This window comes from Oryx dammah, unplaced genomic scaffold (assembly GCF_014754425.2).
Source record: "Oryx dammah isolate SB20612 unplaced genomic scaffold, SCBI_Odam_1.1 HiC_scaffold_1, whole genome shotgun sequence".
Taxonomy (NCBI): Eukaryota; Metazoa; Chordata; class Mammalia; order Artiodactyla; family Bovidae; genus Oryx; species Oryx dammah.
This window is the reverse complement of record NW_024070185.1, coordinates 24,889,541-24,909,658: the sequence shown is the minus strand read 5'-3', so window position 1 is coordinate 24,909,658 and position 20,118 is coordinate 24,889,541. Positions and strand designations below refer to the sequence as shown.

Below are 20,118 nucleotides of genomic sequence, written 5' to 3'. Positions count from 1 at the left end.
CTTTAAAATATTAACATGTGCTTGGAATCCCCAAGTAAGGGAATGGCATACACTGCCATTTAGACTTGTTTGACCAGGAAACCTTTTCTCCATGGCACACCTGTGACTGTCTAACAGGGCAGTACTCGTTGGAACCCACTGGCCTTTGCTACCTGAATCATTTCTACAAGTTAAATCATGTTACCTCCTGCTTTAAAACCCTTAATGACACCCCAAAGTCTTAAAAGTATGTCCAATTATGTTCAAAGTCCTTCACTCTGAGCTGCTACTCAGTCTTGTTTCCCAGCGACACATCCCCATGAACTCTAACCTCTGTCTTCTCAAGACTACTCAAGGTGTGAGCATGCCATGTTCCTTCACAGACTGTCTGTGCACACATGGTCCGACTCTGCCAGCACTCCTGTTTCCCTGGCCATCCCCTCCTATGCCACTTCGTCCACAAAGCCTTCCATCTTTTCCATAAAGACTGGGTTGCACTCTCCTCTTTTGTAAAACTGATCACAGGCATGCTGCATGCTAAGTCGCTTCGGCCGTGTCCGACTCTTTGTGACCCTACGGACTTGTGGCCTACCAGGCTCCTCTGTCCATGGGATTCTCCATCAAGAGTACTGGAGTGGGTTGCCCTGCCCTCCTCCAGGGGATCTTCCTGACCCAGAAATTGAACCCACGTCTCTTACATCTCCTGCATTGGCAAGTGGGTTCTTTAACACTAGTGCCACCTGGGAGGCCCCAAACTAATCTCACTTTATGGTAATGTACAGTGACTGAACTGCAGATACCTGAAGCAAAGTGACAATCTCACAGTCATCTGTAGTCCCTAGCCCCTAAGACAGTGCCTGGCCATCAGCAAGTACTCAGGAAATGTTTGAGGACAGAATGAATGAGCAAATGAAGAAAGGCATGAAATGAGTTAGAATCTATTAGCAGAGCACATTATATTAAAACTGGAATGTTGACCTTAGAAACAGAGTATGGATATCACTTGTGTTGGGCTCAATAATGTGACTTGAGGTGCCAAGGAAATAAACTCAGCTCCCAGTGAATTGAACTACCAACATGAAACCAAAAATGTCAAAGGAGGCAAAATTTATGACTGTGCTGATCATAGGGAAGTCTTTAAAAATTCAGGACACTCAGGCCATTGTATTTTTGTATAGAAACATAACTTTTAAATATTCCTCATATTGTATTGTTTTTACTTTTCCTATAAAACTAATGAATCCATGACCTTATATCATGAAATATGTATGGCAACAAGGATAAGCAATATAAATGCTATTTTGGGTTATTTATTCTGTTTATGACATATATTTTAAAACAATGTCCATTACCAGAGATCTGCTTCTTCATACCACAATATTATTTTCAATGATGATTCATAAAGCAAATATTTTTCATTTTGTTTTATTAAATTTCTCTTCCTGCTCCTTTTAAAATATTTTTCTCCTTTGCATTCTGCCTCTCACATCAAGACTGTCAGCCTCACCAGGTAACTTTGACCTGCTTACAAAGTCACCACAGAATTTGGAAGCTTTATTAATTTGAAATTTCGTCTTCTACAATTTTTTTTAAAAATTTGAAAACCACCTTTTCATCAGTGTACACACCAGGGAAACTTTTTGAGCAAAGATGAGACAAGCATTTAAAAGCCAAATCCCTGATGACATTAACCCAGCCAGAGGGTTGTCTGCCATCCCTGGAGGGTCACAGTTCCCTGCAGAGCACACACTGCATCTGGCTGAAACCCACCAATGACTGATGTAGAAGCAGCATCTGGCTGATGATAAAACAGTCCGATAAAAGGTGGATGTTCAGCCCATCAGCTGAATGTTTGTTTTACATCTTTTCAACATCTGGCTTTTTGGCTGTTTTGTTCATCCAATCGTCAGTTCAACAAACATTTATGAAGAGTACACTCTTTGCCAGACGCAATAGTAGGCACTGGGGAGTAGAAAGATGAGTGTGTTCCCTTTCCTCAAAGTCACATAATCCTGTGTACATGTAGGGAGGCGGAGGGAAAGATCGGGGCCATAAACGACCAGCCCTAATTGGGGAGGTGCAGCACCCTTCCAGGTCAAGGTGGGGTAGGAGGTGACTTCTATACCATGAGGCAGAGGGGTTAGAAGAGGCTTTCCTGAAGCAGTGGCCTGTGAGGTGGGCCTTCAGGGATGTCCTGGAAGTTTCTGGCTGGACAGAGAGGTGAAGGGCATTGCTCCCATAATGAACAATGTGGTCAAAGGCCATAGCACAGGAGGTATCTGTGTGCGCAGGGAAGGGAAGATTGTCCACTGCAGCTAAGGCAGCGGCCACGGCAGGCTGGCAAGACATGTGCTCGGGAAGCTCAACACAGATGAGAGTGTGAGGGCCCTGAAGGACATTCTCAGCAGTCTGACTCTATCTTCGAGTGTTGAGAATTTCCTGCAAGTTGTCTGTATAGCGTGCACGCTAAGTCACTTCAGTCATGTGCTACTCTTTGTGACCCGATGGGCTGTAGCCCACCAGGCTCCTCGTTCCATGGGATTCTCCAGGCAAGAATACTATAGTGGTTGCCATGCCCTCCTCCAGGAGATCTACCCGACCCAGGGATCAAACACGGATCTCCCTTCTTTCCTGCATTCACCGGCTGGTTCTTTATCACTAGTAACACTTGGGAAGCGCATTTCTATCCAAACTAAACTTAAAAATAACAAGCTGATTTTTTTTTTCTTTACTTTTCTTGCAGGTATTTTGTCATCCAATTATTACAGAATTCCGCACGGTGTTAGGGGGAGTCTTCTGAGGGTTTGGCCCTTAAATTAGGTCCTATCTGAAAAGTGATAGCCCAGCTCTGATATTTTGAGTGGTCACCCTCCTATATACATTTTATTACATTTCCACCCTTAAAATGAAACCAATCATCTTCACCCACTTCCTTAGTTTGAGAGAGAGAAAGTTTACCTGCACTGTTTCCTTATTGTCTCATTCATTAAGATGCTTAAGTCTGAGAGCTGTTCTCATTCTGGCACCTGTTTATTTTGGAAGCATTTATTCAAATTGAATGGACCCCCATACACCTTATGTGATACTCCAAACAACCAGTGGTTCTAACAGAAGCTGTTCTGGGTATCAGGTCCTCATGCCCACCCTATCTACCCCCATGTTTATTTTAGTCCCATTGGAAATGGTGGAGAGGCATTCATTTGGAGAGATGTTTCTGAATCCTTGTTCAGATGCTACGACGTGTCCAACTCTTTGCGATCCTGTGAACTGCAGCATGCTAGCCTTCCCTGTCCTTCACCGTCTCTCAGCATCAGTGTCTTTTCCAATGAGTCTGCTCCTTGCATCAGGTGGCCAAAGTTTTGGAGCTTCAGCTTCACCATCCGTCCTTCCAATAAATATTCAGGATTGATTTCCTTTAGGATTGACTCGTTTGATCTCCTTGCAGTCCAAGGGACTCTCAAGAGTCTTCTCTAGCACCACAGTTCAAAAGCACCAATTCTTCAGTGCTCAGCCTTCTTTATGGTCCAACTCTCACATTTGTACGTGACTACTGGGAAAACCACAGCTTTGACTATAAGGATATTTGTTGGCAAAGTGATGTCTCTGCTTTTTACTACGCTGTCAACTTTGTCATGGCTTTTCTTCCAAGGAGCGAGTATCTCTTAATTTTGTGGCTACAGTCCTGTCCACAGTGATTTTGGAGCCCAAGGAAATAAAATCTGTCACTGTTTCCACTTTTTCCCCTTCTATTTGCCATGAAGTGATGGGACCGGATGCCATGATCTTAGATTTTGAATGTTGAGTTTTAAGTCTACTTTTTCACTTTCCTCTTTCACCTTCATCAAGAGGCTCTCAATCCTGGTTATACAGAATTACCTGGGAGTTTTTTAAATTTTCTAAATTTAAAATATTAACATCTGGAACATACTTCCCAGAGGTTAATAGATATGAAATGGGGCCCAGGACTCAGGACTTTTTAAAAGCTCCCAGGTGGCTTTAAAGTATATCAGGACTGGGACCACTGAGTAAGAGAGTAACATCTGGGCCACAGCAGCATTCTGACTCTACTCAAGGACATTGTATCACCCATCCTAACCTTGACTCTGGGCACACACCCCCCTTACAGTTCTGGGTCCAGCCCACTGAGCACAGACCCCCATGAGTTCTGAGTGGTCACTGCTGCAACAGGAAAAGCTCCTATAGCACAAACACCCAGCCCTAAAGTTTCAACAAGCACAAGGGCAGCTGATTCAAGAAAAGGGACTCTCTTGAAGAAAACGGAGCTCTCCTTAGAGTTTTTACAATAAAATTATCCCAGCACAGAATAGTAATGATTGGTACATTATTTAAGGTTAGATTTTTTTTCTTGTTTCTGTTTCTTAGCATTTGTGTCTATACCTCCTGTAAACTTTTTATACAATTTGTAAAGTTTACTTGCCACTTAGAGTACATGTTGTTCCATACATTCTTGAGCCTCTATTACACCCAGTAGTTGGTCTCTCCCACTCCTCCACTGGCCGTGAATGGCCTGTGTGTGTATATTGCAGTATATTGCCCCATCCCTCCCACCCCAAACTGGTAACCACTGTTTCGTTTTCTATGAGTCTATTTCTTTTTTGTTGTATTCACTATTTTGTTGTATTTTTTAGATTCCACATATAAGTGATTTCATACAGTATTTGTCTTTCTAATTAGCGTTCAGTTCAGTTCAGTTGCTCAGTCGTGTCCAACTCTTTGCGACCCCATGGACTGCAGCACTACTCAAACTCATGTCCATTGAGTCGGTGATGCCATCCAACAGTCTCATCCGCTGTCGTCCCCTTCTCCTCCTGCCTTCAATCTTTCCCAGCATCAGGGTCTTTTCTAGTGAGTCAGTTCTTCACATCAGATGACCGAAGTATTGAAGTTTCAGCTTCAGCATCAGTCCTTCCAATGAATATTCAGGACTGATTTCCTTTAGGATGGACGGGTTGGATGGATTAAAAAGGATAGGAAACCCAAAGTCACAATAGCTTAAGTAAGAGAGAAAAACGTTTCTCTCTTATACACACACAGGCCATCCAGGGCCAGTATGGTCACCATCAGGAAGTTAGGCTGGTTCCATCTTTTTGTCTATTACTGTCTAAGATGGAAGGTTAAATTTTAGACAACATGTTCATATTGCAGCCAGCAAGGAGGAGAAGGGGAGGGGAAAATGCCACACTCTCTTTTTGTGTGTTTTTCCATGAAGCTGCCCACAACCTTCCATGTACATCCCTTTGCCCAGCAATTAGTCACATGGCACCTTCAAGGGAAGTCAGCAAATATAGTCTGTATGCCAAAGGGTCATGGGCCCAGATAAAAACTGAGCATTTCTTTCCTATTACAAAGGAGGAGCCAAAGTCTTAGAGTAACAGCTTCCTGCTCCACCCCTACAAATAACTGAATGATATTCATTCAGTTACCTGTAAATGACCTGTTTGATTGGGGGCCTGTTGAAAACCACTAAAATGGGGAGATTTTTCTTGTATCCCAAATTTCCATGGCTCTTGCTCCCATTGCCCAGAAAAAAAAACACCAATACTATAAGAAACATATTCCAGGAAGTTCAAAACACCAAGCCTAAGACCTGCTCCCCCTCCAATAGGTTAGAGAGGATGGGCTGTCTACATGGAAGGGCTGCCTTTTGTGCAGATTAATTCCTCCAGATTTACATGGATGCCAGGAGCTCTCTCTGCTTCATTCTGGAAGAAGCACAGATTATTTTCATTGCATCGTAAATATGTTTAACACTCTATCATATCACCTGTTAAACCAGTTGTCTTGGGTGACTGCAAATCATAGTTCAGAAACAACTCTCTAAGATTTAAAGGCCCTCAAAATTCCTGGATTCTCTAGTTGAATGTTTAAGAGTGGAGGGTGTAGACCTTGCTACAAAATTCATTTCAAGGAGGGGAAACAATCTCCTTTGGGTTGGTTCCTGGGTTTTCTTCCCCTATTTATTTTTTCTTTTTTCACTCTGCAGTAAGCCAAGGCTAAGGTAGGAATTGGATCGGCAGTCAAATGTGCTACTCTCTTATGCAGAGTCTGCTTTCTCTTCCTCCCCCAGTGTTCCAGGACCTGCGCTGGGGGCATCCAGAAACGTGAGGTTCTTTGCAAACAGCGCATGGCTGATGGGAGCTTCCTGGAGCTTCCCGAGACCTTCTGTTCCGCCCCCAAACTGGCCTCCCAGCAAGCCTGCAAGAAAGATGACTGTCCCAGTGAGTGGCTGCTCTCCGACTGGACAGAGGTATGTGTGCTCCTCAGAAGAAGATAACAAAAGAGGCATAAAGAGGAGAAGGCACCCAGATTTACAGAAGGCGAGAACAGAACAAAAGAATCCTCCTAGCTCTATGGAACAGAGTTGTGGGGGGCTGTCTTGGGTCTTGGTTGTGTCACGCGGGATCTTTCATTGCAGCGCATGGATTCTCGAGTTGCGGCAATGGGCTTAGATGCTCCGCAGCATTTGGGATCTTAGTTCCCCAGCCAGGGATCTAACCTGTATCCCCTGCATTGCAAGGTGGCTTGTTAACCAAGGGACCATCAGGGAAGTCCCTGAGTTGGTTTCTTTCTTTTTTTTTTTTTTTTAATCTTCTTTGCAGTGTAGGTAATTTACAATGTGGTGTTACTTTCAGGTGTACAGCAAAGTGAATCAGTTATGCATGCAACAGAGTTTTTGTAAGCATTGATACCATAGTGTGTAACTAGCTTTTAACTAGGCTGCAGGATGGGAGTTGTTAAGCAACCAGCCCTCACTCAACAATCAGGAGCAGAGAATTGAAAATGGGCCCTTCATGGAACAAACCAGGCCTCGTTTGTACTATTTGGATCCAGGATTTTACCGAGAACACCGGGTCCCTCCTCTCCATTCACTCCCACCTTCCTGACATCCCGCCTCCCCCTGCCGCCCGCCCCACGTCTCTCACTCCCAGATGTTTCTAGTCTTTCCTCAGGAAAGGCAAAGCCTCTCTAGTTCTTCTCGTCCAAGTTACTGGACAATGAGGCGCATGATTTATTAGGAAAAGAAGGCCAAGGAAATCCTGCCTCCTTCCTGTCAGTTTCCTGGATCCAAAATGTCAACAGCTTCCCAGCAAGAGAAGTTGATTTCCCCCGATGCCCTGCATCTGGGGAGATGACCACATCAGCATTACCATTCCTGACTTACCTCATCAGTTAAGGATAGACCCCCGACGAACCTGCTTCTCTAAATCATTCCTACTTCAACACTCGCCTGAACGAACTCATCAACACCCAGCTCCAACTTGTTTTCAGCCTCTACTCCTTTGACTCGCTTGCAACTCCTTCATAGGCCCTTGTGTCTTCCATAAAAACCACCCCCACCAAAAGTCTCGGCTTGCAAGTAGTTTCAGCCAAGAACGGAATTATAAGGCCTGAAGGGAAAATCTCAGGGTCCAAGCCAGAACCAGACTCAAGACCCTTCTCTTTCTTGCCTAGAAGCCTCTGGATTGGCCTTGTCTATCTCTCTGCCTCCTTTGTAGACCATCCAACTCATAGGACAGAGCCGCTGCTGCTGCTTGAAATCCATCACAGAGGTCCTTGCTGCCCCAGAGGGGAAAGCAGCTGCCTGTGAAAATGAAGATGCCACATCATTCAGCCTATGTTCTGAGAATTCTCGCCCTGTGTTTTATCAGCCCATGCAGAGGTCCATCAGACAACCCTGCTGAATTCACTGCAGTTGAGATTTAACCTATGTCACCATAGGTTTTGCAGTTTGGCAGTAAAATTTGACCTTCTGATGGTAGCTCCCCGCAAATGTCTCAGAACAGATGGGGGAACAATTTTTATCATCTTTTAGAAGTAATTTTATTTCAGAAGGATAAAAGATTTAATGTGTGGGTTGAGTGTATGTGTATGTGTAAACACGTAACAATTTTTCCGTGAAATGTTGATTTGGGGTTAGGGTTATCTCATCCTCTGTCGTCCCCTTCTCCTCCTGCCCCCAATCCCTCCCAGCATCAAAGTCTTTTCCAATGAGTCAACTGTTCTCATGAGGTGGCCAAAGTATTGGAGTTTCAGCTTTAGCATCAGTCCTTCCAATGAATACCCAGGACTGATCTCCTTTAGAATGGACTGATTGGATCTCCTTGCAGTCCATGGGACTCTCAAGAGTCTTTTCCAACACCACAGTTCAGAAGCATCATTTCTTCGGTGCTCAGCTTTCTTCACAGTCCAACTCTCACATCCGTACATGACCACTGGAAAAACCATAGCCTTGACTAGACGGACCTTTGTTGGCAAAGTAATGTCTCTGCTTTTGAATATGCTCTCTAGGTTGGTCATAAGTTTCCTTCCAAGGAGTAAGCGTCTTTTAATTTCATGGCTGCAATCACCATCTGCAGTGATTTTGGAGCCCCCAAAAATAAAGTCTGACATTGTTTCCACTGTTTCCCCATCTACTTCCCATGAAGTGATGGGACCGGATGCCTAAGGTGCCAGTAATTAAAGGAGATCTGTAGAACAGTATCATGTGTACTTGAGAATTCAGACTCAAAGACAGGCAAACTTAGGTTCAAATCCTGACTACTTACTTGCTGTGCAACCTTGGGCTAGTTACTTGACCCTTCTAGGCTTTAGTTTGCTCAACTGAATATTGGCGATGATAGTTATGTCCACTAACATGGTTATCAATGAATTGTTATTAAAATCAATGCATATAAAGTACTCTGTGCCTAGTAAAAGTTAACCCTTATCATGGTTGTGATTTTCTTCTGTCCCTCCTCATTGTCAGGAAAAGGAGAGGAAATAAAAGAAAGCTCTTAACATGACTGGCTGGACCCAGGATTATGCTTAAGACCTCCCACAGGCTCTGCTGGTCTTCCTAGGAGGCAGAAGTTACATTTTGAGAACTAGGAATAGTTAGCCCTTATCCAAGGAATGTTACTAGGTTCTGCATTATCCAGGTTGATGAATGGAAATTCCAAACATTGAGATGGGGCTAGGAGCGGTGGGACTTGAACCCATATTCACGGGGGATAAACTCGAGCTGGTGCCATACAAAAGTGCTCCTGGGGGTGTTCACAGAGGCTTCAGTTGGCCCTGTTATCCCCACAACCCTTCCTTTGGGCCTCTGGCTGGGGTAAGACTTGCATTCCACACCCCCCACATGATTCCCTTTGGAGAAAGGAAGACCTGGATGATCTATGGGTGTTTTTCATCCTCAACTATCTGGGCTTAATCTCACGGTTACTGCACAGAATCCCTTAGAGACAGAATTAAGCCAAAGTTTTAAACACTTCAAATAAAATTACTTTCAGATTCTATTCTGAGAAAAGGTCTCTCAAAAGACCTTACTTCTTCTCTTTAAAAGAAACACTTGCATCTCTTGAAAGAGTTGGCTATTCAATATTTTAAGTCATATTTTTATGGAAATTCCTTCCTCCCCCAAGCATAAAAGAAATTAAAGTCAGAGCAGTCAATTTTAGAGCTAGAAGGAACTTAGGAGATCCTATAGTCTAGTGGTTCTTCAAAAAATTAAAGCCACAAAACCCTTTTTTTCCACTGAAATGTTTCAATGAAGTCAGAAATCTAAAACAGAACAAATCAAAGTTATTTGGTGGAAGTGTGGGTAGGGGCCACAGATCCCCAAATGGTTGGGTCTATAGATCACCTGAGAAGCCCCTAAATCACATCCTCAACATAGCTAAAGAACACACTTTGAAAATCCCTGCTCGAGTGTAGCTTCCCTGTTTTAGAAATGCGGAAATTGAACCTAGATAAAAAACTAGATTTGACCAGAATCATAAACTGATCTTCTAACACATGGTCCATTTTTCCATTTCTGTACTTGGCAACACTCAAATGACCAGGCTTTTAAATTTTCCAGGCTCTCTACCCCTATTCCACCTGAGTCCTGGATTTGGTGCTGTCATTTACAATAAAATAAGGGGTGGGTGGAATCTGGAATCCACGCTCTTGAGGGAACAAAAGCAACGGGCTTGATTCTCATCTCCATTTTTTGCATCTTAAATGTCTTTTAGGGTGGTGGATATCTCAGTGCATTGCATGGAATAGTTCATTTCCATGGGCTAGCATATGAAACTTGGAAACCTAAGATACTATTTTTTGGTTTCTACTGTCATTTTTCAAGTCAACATGGCATGCTGCCATGACCCTAGTTCAGGCCTTTATTATCTCAAGCCTGGACTACTGTGGCAGCCTGCTTAACTGACATCCTTGCCTCCCATCCATCTCCTACTCCTATCCCTCCCAGACACTGTTGCCAGATTAACCTTCTCAAAACACCTCCTTCATCATTTCACTCCTCCCTTAAATGGCTCCTTATTGCCTTATGGACCAATTCCAAACCTTCCATCTGAAAATTAAAAGTCTCCAACATCTGGCCCCAAACTACCTCCTGAGCTCCTGACACTCTCCACTTGGCCCCTCTGTTCAGTCAAACTGGTTCAGCTCTGTCCCCAAACCTGCCTTGGCCTTGAGCACTGAACTCTTCCACCTTGATTCTGGATAGTTCCCTGCCTGCCATGCTTACTCCTGGTTCTCTAAACCCATCCAGACTCCAACCATCTTCCAGACTAGGCCAGGAAATCACTGGTATAACTTGAGCATTCACCAATTGTTAGCATTCATTTTATAATATCAACACTTCACTTACAATCTTATATTTTTACTAAGTTCTTTTATTGCTATTTCTTTAAACAACTTTATTGAGGTATAATTTATATTCTTTAAATTCAATTTAGCATAATGTCTTCAGTGTTTATCCATGTCGTAGCACATTATCAAAACATTCCTTTTTATGGTGGAGTAACATGTTCTGTTAGTATAGACATACCACATTTCATTTATCCATTCACCGGTTGATGCATGTTTGAGTTGTTACCATTTTTGCCTATTAAGGATAACGTTGCTATGAACCTTAGCATACAAGTGTTTATGTGGATGTATGTTTTCATTTCTCTCAGGTAAGATACCTAGGAGTGAAATTGCTGGGCATGATCAGATGATAAAGAATCTGCCTGCAATGCAGGAGACCCAGGTTTATTCCCTGGGTTGGAAGATCCGCTGGAGAAAGGAATGGCTCCCCATTCCAGTATTCTTTCCCAAAGAAGTCCATGGACAGATGAGCCTGGTGGGCTACAGTCCATGGGGTTGCAGAGAGTTGAACATGACTGAGCAACTAACACTGGAGAAGGCAATGGCACCCCACTCCAGTACTCTTGCCTGGAAAATCCCATGGACGGAGGAGCCTGGTGGGCTGCAGTCCATGGGGTCGCGAAGAGTTGGACATAACTGAGCGACTTCACTTTCACTTTTCACTTTCATGCATTGGAGAAGGAAATGGCAACCCACTCCAGTGTTCTTGCCTGGACAATCCCAGGGATGGGGGAGCCTGGTGGGCTGCCATCTATGGGGTCACACAGAGTCCGACACGAATGAAGCAACTTAGCAGCAGCAGCATCAGAGCAACTAACACAAACACAGTAAATATATGTTTCTTAACTTTTTAAGAAACCATCAAACTTTTTCTAAAAGGGCTGTATTTTACATTCCCAGCAGCATTACAGGAAGGCTCTAATTTTTCCACATCCTCACTTATGATAATTATTGTCATTTTGATTATGAAAATTCTAGTGAATATAGAGTGCTATTTCATTGCGGGTTTGATTTCCATGTTCCCTAATATACCATTTCATTTTAATAATGCATTTGGATTTCTTCTCATTATTTGATAACACCCCTTTGATGTTAGGAATCGTCTTACACATCTTCATCCCATAGCATTTAGCATTCCACCTCAAAGTAGATGCATAAGAATTATCTGGTACTTGACATTAAAATATTATAATTAATTTGTTAAGGAGAAAGGAATTAGCATTAGTTGAATGTCATTTCTGTGTGTGAAATTTTAAAATATATTATCATTGAATTCCCAGCCTTGCCAAATAAGTTGTAAGAAGTGAAAACAGACTCAGAGTTTAAGTGACTTGCCAACTAGTGACATGCAGTACTGAGCTAGAATCTGAACAGTGGACTCTATAACTGTAACTCTAAAGCCCAGACCATAAAAATAAAAATAGGTGAAATGTCCACAGGAGACCTGAGACCAGAAAAGAGTGTGGCTACAATATGGATGTGTCTTTTCATACTGTAACATAATTAATTTCTCTTTCTCAGTTGCTATTGCTTTTCCAAGCAATTTTTCTCATATTTTGGTGAGTTTGAGAGTCCATACAAAACCCATTAGCCTCCAGTTCTCTGCATTTACATGCATTTGGCCTTTCTTCCTCCACCAGTGTTCCACGAGCTGCGGGGAGGGCACCCAGACACGAAGTGCCGTTTGCCGGAAGGTGCTGAAAACCGGTGTCTCATCAATTGTCAATTCCTCCCTGTGCCCACCTCTGCCATTCTCTTCATCCATCAGGCCCTGTATGCTGGCCACCTGTGCAAGTGAGTACGTCAGTGCTCTGAGATGGGGAGAGAGCACGAGCGGTAGCTTTCCCTGAGCCCAAGAGCAGTGGGGATAGTCAAGTAGTAAAGCCCTCTAAGGGCATCAGGCTGGTGATCTCAGCTAAAGATGGAAAAGGAATCTTAATTACACGTGGCCAGGCAGAAGGCTCTTCTCCACTGGGGGAAAACCAGTTTGCAGTAGAGCAAAGTGCACTTGCTGGTATATGGAGATCTGGAAGCTGGAGTCAGTATATTACTAATGAAGTCTAATGTGACCCACTCCAGGATTTTAAACTAAACTGTATTCTGTTTACTAGTAACACCTAGAGGTATAACACTTCTGAGGTCTTCTCTCCATGCATATGGGGGGCTTGATGCTCTGTAGGACCCAAAAGGGAGACATTCTCCTTCTCTTTGTCCTCTGCCTCTTTTTATGATTCTGATTTTTTCTTAAAAAAAATTTTAATTATTTATTTTAATTGAAGACTAATTATTTTACAATATTGTAGTGGGTTTTCCCATACATTGACATGAATCAGCCATGGATGTACATGAGTCCTGCATCCTGAACCCCCCTCCCACCTTCCACTTCCCTCCCCATCCCATCCCTCAGGGTTGTCCCAGTGCACCGGCTTTGAATGCCGTTTCATGCATCAAAATTGGGTTAGCAATCTATTTCACATATGGTAATATACATGTTTCAATGCTATTCTCTCAAATCATCCCACCCTTGCCTTCTCCCATAGAGTCTAAAAGTCTGTTCTTTATATCTGTGTCTCTTTTGCTGTCTCACATATAGGGTCATCATTACCATCTTTCTAAATTCCATATATATGCATTCCATATATATACTGTATTGGTGTTTTTCTTTCTGACTTCACTGTATAATAGGCTCCAGTTTCATCCATTTCAATAGAACTGATTGAAACGTGTTCTTTTTAATAGCTGAGTAATATTTCTTTTTTTAAAAAAGTCCTTTTAAAGAGAGGAACTGTCTTTCTCCTGGAGTTACCCTCCATCTAGAACCCTTCCTCTCCGTTTTTAGGGCTAGAAAGCCCCAAGAGAGTGATAGCAGGTGGCCCAGCTGCACCGCCTTAGCTCTCCCGTGCTTGATTGTGGCAGCAGCTTGATGGTCCACAGTTGGAAGCCAGCTCCCCTGGTAAAACAAGGCAGGAAATGAAGGCCCTGGCCAAAGCAAACGCTAAAGCACTTTCCCTCTTCTTTCTTTGGTCCCCCATCTCTCTTTCTTCTCTCCACCCTCACCTTTTCTGCTCTCTCTTGTTGCTGCTCCTCACTCTACCCTTTCTCCACTCTCCGTTTCTCTTTCTCCATCTGTCTGCTTTCGTTGCTTTCATTCCAGGGCCCGGGCGGCCATCCACAAAGCATAGTCCTCACATCGCTGCAGCAAGGAAGGTCTACATCCAGACGCGCCGGCAGAGGAAGCTGCACTTCGTGGTGGGGGGCTTCGCCTACTTGCTCCCCAAGACCGCGGTGGTGCTGCGCTGTCCCACGCGGCGCTTCCGCAAGCCCCTCATCACCTGGGAGAAGGACGGCCAGCACCTCATCAGCTCTGCCCACGTCACTGTGGCCCCCTTTGGCTACCTAAAGATCCACCGTCTCAAGCCCTCTGATGCGGGAATCTACACCTGCTCGGCCGGACCAGCCCGGGAGCAGTTTGTGATTAAGCTCATCGGAGGCAACCGGAAGTTGGTGGCCAGGCCCTTGAGCTTGAGGATCGATGAGGAGGCCCTCGCGGTGAGGAAGGCCAGCCCCAAGGAGGCCCTGCAGACGCACAAACACCAGAACGGCATCTTCTCCAACGGCAGCAAGGCCGAAAAGCGGGGCCTCCCCGCCGACACCGGGAGCCGCTATGACGACCTGGTCTCGCGGCTGCTGGAGCAGGGGGGCTGGCCGGGAGAGCTGCTGGCGTCGTGGGAGCTGCAGGACTCCACGGAAAGGAACGCGTCTTCAGAGGAGGACCAGAACGCCGAGCAGGCCCTTCTGCGTCTGCCTTTCACCATGGTGACGGAGCAGCAGCGCTTGGACGACATCCTCCGGAACCTCTCGCAGCAACCCCAGGAGCTCCGTGACGTCTACAGCAAGCATTTGGTGGCTCAGCTGGCCCAGGAAATCTTCCGCAGCCACCTGGAGCATCAGGACGCGCTCCTCAAGCCGTCAGAGCGGAGAGGCCCCCCGGTGGCCATCCCTCCCCATAAGCACGTGTCTGGCTTCAGCAGCTTCTCCCGGATCTTGTCCGCTGGGGAGGGCGGGGGCGGCTCCCGCAGGCCGCACCGCAAGCCTGTCATCGTGCGCAAGATCTCCGCCGCCCAGCAGCTGTCTGCCTCCGAGGTGGTCACCCACCTCGGGCAGACAGTGGCCCTGGCCAGCGGGACACTGAGCGTGCTTCTGCACTGTGAGGCCATCGGCAACCCGAGGCCCACCATCAGCTGGGCCAAAAATGGAGAAGAGGTTCAGTTCAGCGACAGGTGAGTTTTGCAGTTACCTCGTGTGGGAAGAGCAGGGGGGAAGGGGTCACCTTGTGCAGGAGGCACCCTGTTCATTCTTCCTTCAAGGTGTTTGCAAGGATAGAGCTTAGAGTATTGGGCCTCAGGGACTGCTCTCATCCTGGGTTTCAAGCTTTCTCAGTACTGATCGACTGTTTAAGCAAAGACAAAGTATTTAATTTCTCTAAACTGTATGCTCTTATCTTTGTAAGATAATAGCAAGAATACCTACAACCCTCAATCCCCATAGGATCGCTGAGATTAATGAGATTCTCTCCAGGTAGCTCTGAACCTTTGGCAGGAAGCTATCATTCTAGCCCAAAGCATGATTACATTACTGTTTTTGTGAGATGAACCGCTGAAAAGCTTGTACACCAGGATACTGTCTGTGTGTGTGTGGTCCCCCAGGGCTGGGGACAGAGTGCAGCCAGCACCTGCTGCTCCCCGTGGGTGAGCCCATCCGCTGTCTGCGCTGGACAAGGCCGTTTGTTCCAGAAAGCTTTTGTTCCAGGTTGGATCTGTGATTAATTATCCTATTACTTCTTGGTGTCTCTGCTTTGATGTGCCTTTACTGGGATGACAGCATGCATTTGCGGGTTCCTTGGGCCATGGTCATTCATAATGTAGCATCAATAGTGATAGAAGAGGTAATAGTATTTTTTTAGTACTTACCTGTGTGCGAAAACCATGCCTTGCTTCCTACGTACCTCCTCTGTAATCTTTATAAACAGCCTTGTCCAGCCCTGACAACAGATAGAGCTGGCATTGACAGCGTAGCACCTGTCTTCCAGGCAGGTGTAAATGCTCTGTGTGCTTTATCTCATGAATTCTAACAGCAGCCCTAAGAGGTAGTATCATTTTTATCCACACTTTACAGAAGAGAAAACCAAGCCTAGCAACTTCCTAAAGATCACATTTTTTAGGTGGCTGAGCCAAGATATGTGACAGAAATAAGAAAGCCAATGGAAGAATCATAGTCTATGGATGAGAGAGGAACTTTAAGGTCTGTGCTTCAGAGTCCTCATTTTAACTTATCTTAACTGAGTTCATGAAGCATGCTCTTTTCATTAAATGTCCTTTTAAATGCTATTGTTCAGTTAATCCTCTTCACTGGCCTGCTTATGAGTAAGGAAGGAAAGAAGGCAGGATATATTATGTCAGGCAGTGTGCCAGGTTTATTTATATGTCACTACATTTGTTCTTCTGACAGTCAAGCCACTAGATTGACATTATCCTCCAGTTTCACATCAGAAATTGAGGTTCAGCAGCTCACCCAAGGTCACACTTTAGAAAAGGCCTGATTAAGGATTCAATATCAAGTTTATTGGATTCCAAAGAATAGTTCTGTCTGCTCTTCCGAAACTTGATGAACAAACATGATTTTGTCCATCCTGCCTACACTTTGTGTGTTTTTGAAATGTTGACAATATTGCTTCACAACCTGAGCCCTTACAGATCAAACAGCTTTAATAACAATACTAAGCATTTTTTCTGTGAGACTCTGCTCAATGCTTTAAAGGTATTATCTTGCTTAATCTTCAGAAAAAAAAAAAAGCCTTATGAGATAAGTACCATTATTGTTACAACATCAGTAATAAAAAAGCTAAGGCACAGATGTTAGACTCACACAGAAGCACTGGAGACAAGGATAGAATGCAGACAGTTTGCTCTGAGAGCCTATAATGGTAACCTCTCCTCTTGTTTGCTTCCTGATCCTCCCCAGCATAGACTTTCCTTGATCTTCTCTGCTATGATCCCTGCAGTTCTTTCCAGAAATCTTTATAAGGAGTTTGTGGGTTAGGCTAAAGTTGCAGTAAATCACATTGAGGTCATTGGGTCTCAGGGGGCAGCTCCAGCATCAGACCCCCAGAAGGACAGGTGCTGATTGAAAGCTGTACTGTGGTGCTCAGGTGAGAGGTGCACTGAAACTGCCTCTCTCATTGCACCTGTCACACCTATTGTGCCCAAATCGTGCCACGCCTGCCATCAGCTGGTCAGTTCCTATTATACTCATATCTTCTGGGCCTGTTGCCCAGAACTGGTGTTATTGAGATCAAAGGGAGTAGCAGGTAGCTGTATGAGGGGAAAGATGGGAATTAACATTTCTTGACTAACTCCAGTCACTGTATCTCCATGCCAGTAACTTCCACAGCGTCCACTGCCAGGTGTAACATACGAGCTGATAGCCTTATTTCAGAGATGAGGAAACCAAGGTTCACAGTAGTTAAGGAAGCTGGCCCCTGTTAAATAGCTAGTAAATGGCAGAATCAAGAGAATAAATTCAAATCCAGTTCTGCCCAACACAAGCTCGTGCTGTTTTGAGTGACTAAGTTCATGTTTTCATGCATCTCCTATATTTGACTAGGGATACCAAGTTGCCTCAAGACCCCTGCTGTTTCCTCCTAGCCTTTTCCAAGGTCCCTGCCTTTGAACAGTGACTACTTCCTCCTAAAGGGTGTACAATGACACAGGCCACTGAGATGGGGAAGGGGATGATCAGGATTCTGTTCTGCCTGGAACTGCATGGAGAATATTGAAGCCACAACTTACTCAGGGGTCCCAACAACTTCCTTGAGTACTGGAGTTTATGAAAATCCAAGGATCATGCCTCATCTTGGTCACTGGTGATTGCAGGAAAAATGTGGGAGGAATTAGAAGGACTGAGGTCTTTGGGCTGGTCTTGCCAAGGCCCTTCGCTTTCCATGGCCTTAGTCCCTTCATTTAAAAATTGAGGGAGGTTGCAGCAAATCATCTCTGATCGACCCTCTTCATTCCTTGACAGAAGATCACAGAAGGTTAAAACCTATATGTTGATGGAGAGTGTGGAGAGCCTTGAGCATGTTACTTAGAAATTTGTCCTACAAGTTATCGTCCGAGTGGTTCACAGACAGAGGTTCATAGATCACATGAGTTTGGGATATGCTCACTTAAAGTTAAACATATGTATTTACTGCTGGACTTTACTTCTGTTTTCTAATATAGTATTTGATTTTTTATTTTTTCATAAAAGTAATGAAAAGGCTATAAAACAATTCAAATAATACCTGAATCTATAAAGTAAAAGTGCAGATCTCTTTCATGCCCCTAATTCTATTCCCCAGAGGCTGTCAGTCTTAATAATTCAGTATATTCCCTTTTGGAATTTTTATATATTTTGCTGTATTATATATGTCACATATGCACATAAGATTTGTGTTCTTTTAATGCAATGTTATGTTTACAAATTTGACTTAATTTCTATTCAACAACATGTCTAGGAGACATTCCAGAATAATATGTAGAGGTTGATATCACCTTTTTAAACCACTGATTACTGGTCTTGAATGTATTTAACTAACCCTCAAGGGAAATTACTTTGGTTTTTCCATTTTCAACTCCTATATACATTCCAACATGTATAGCATGCAGTGTTTTCCAAGTACTTCTTTGATCAATGAATAATTTTTTGGTCTAATAATCTCAAGGACATCAATAATTCTTAAAATACTACTTTTGCTTTTTAATTTTTACCTTAATGGGCATTAGGAGTCTAATGACTTTAAGATGAAGAAGAGTCAACAGAGTCTTGCTAAAGAAAGAAACATGGCAGCCAGTTGCTAAAGATGAAAAGTTGTAGGCCTAGGACAGAAGAGAGCAAATTCTAGGTCATGAGCCACCAGGACATTGGTGGGAACAGGGGATAACATTAAGAAGGAAAGCACAGGGACTTACCTGTGCTTAAGGAATGTGATTCCACTGGTTAAGACTTCTCTTTCCAATGCAGGGTGTGTGAGTTCGATCCCTGGTTGGGGAGCTAAGATCCCACAAGCCTTGTGGCCAACAAAACAAAGCATAAAACAGAAGCGATGTTGTAACAAATTCAGTAAAGACTTTTAAAAAATTATCCACATTAAAAAGAAGGAAAAAAACCACATGGGGGTCATGAGCAAACAGTATTACAGTTTTTGCCACTATCAAGATATTTTTTCCAGATCTAGCCTTAACAGAACTTTTTAATGCAAGTTAATGGCATGCAGTAGGGAAAAATAAGAGATTTCCGTTTCTGATCCTTGACATCATAATTTTTCCATTTTGCTTAGCTAGCCAGTAAGAAATATGGCTGGAGCTTAGTGTTTTATGCAGTTTTCCAAGTGCTGTTTGAGAAAATAAAATGGTTGCATCTGTACAGAACACACAGGAGGCACAGAACTGCCACTGGGACCGCTCTGCTATGGCTGTTGGTGACCTCTTTTGTGTTGGATTTCATTGCTTGTCATCATTCCTGTGTCTGGTAGCGGTTCAGAAATGCTCATTTATTTTTAAACAGAGAAGTGCTGAAATGCTCGGTGTTATAGTTCAGTTAGTCTGTTTTTGCTTAGTACCCAAATCTATCTTTCTGAAAGAGTCTGCAAACTTCAGCCGGCTATTGGTCTGAAGGACTTTGCAGATATATTCAAGTACACTCCGAATAGCCTGAGCCACCAAGAAAGTGACTGAAGTCTGTTATGTCTTGGCTTTTAAATATGCCAAAGCTTGACTTAAAAGAAGCTGGCTTTCAGAAAGTTACTAACAATTCAGATACAGCTGCATCTCATCAGGTGTATAACTTACTAGTTAAAAGGGATTCACCTCATTCTTAGAAGCACATGTCAACTTCTTAGGCAATCGTTTACAGGATGTCCCTCAGTGTATTAAAACATCCTGGTTCTTCCTGATTCCTACTTCTTCCTTTATTTCACATACGTTCCCATGCTTACTCTGAACCAGACCCCATGTTTAGATATGAGGGATGGAGGAAAAAAAGGCTCATTCCCTGTAAAGGCAACTCAAAGTCTAGTTTGGAAACCAGAGAAGTAAGTGCAGGGTGTAAATGCTAAGTAAAAGGAAGGCATATTTCTTTATCTCATAAGTATTAATCTATCTGTCATACACCAGAGACGCACCTACTTGCTGAGAATATTGTGGTGAATGGAATGCATTCTGTGTTCTTTTGCACTTCATGTGCATTTAGATATCTGCTCAAATGGCACACGCCGGAAAGATCTTCCCTGCTCATTCTGTCTAAAAGAGCACTCCTTATCATTCTCTGACCCTTTAACTCTATTTTACTCACAGAATTTTATCATCCTCTGACATATTGCATATGGATGTGTTGATTTCCTGTCCACAATGGTAGGAATTTTCTTTACTGCTGTGTCCCCAGTGCTGG

General features: G+C 43.8%; 1 protein-coding gene across 1 annotated transcript in view; it reads left to right on the top strand.

Moving 5' to 3' along the window:
• Positions 1-20,118, top strand: part of ADAMTSL1 (ADAMTS like 1) — a 797,811-nt gene that overhangs the window by 631,454 nt on the left and 146,239 nt on the right. The window contains exons 17-19 of the mRNA XM_040238476.1: positions 6,068-6,247; positions 12,273-12,426; positions 13,787-14,912. Coding sequence (XP_040094410.1) covers positions 6,068-6,247; positions 12,273-12,426; positions 13,787-14,912 — 1,460 coding nt within the window. The remainder of the gene's footprint in view (positions 1-6,067; positions 6,248-12,272; positions 12,427-13,786; positions 14,913-20,118) is intronic.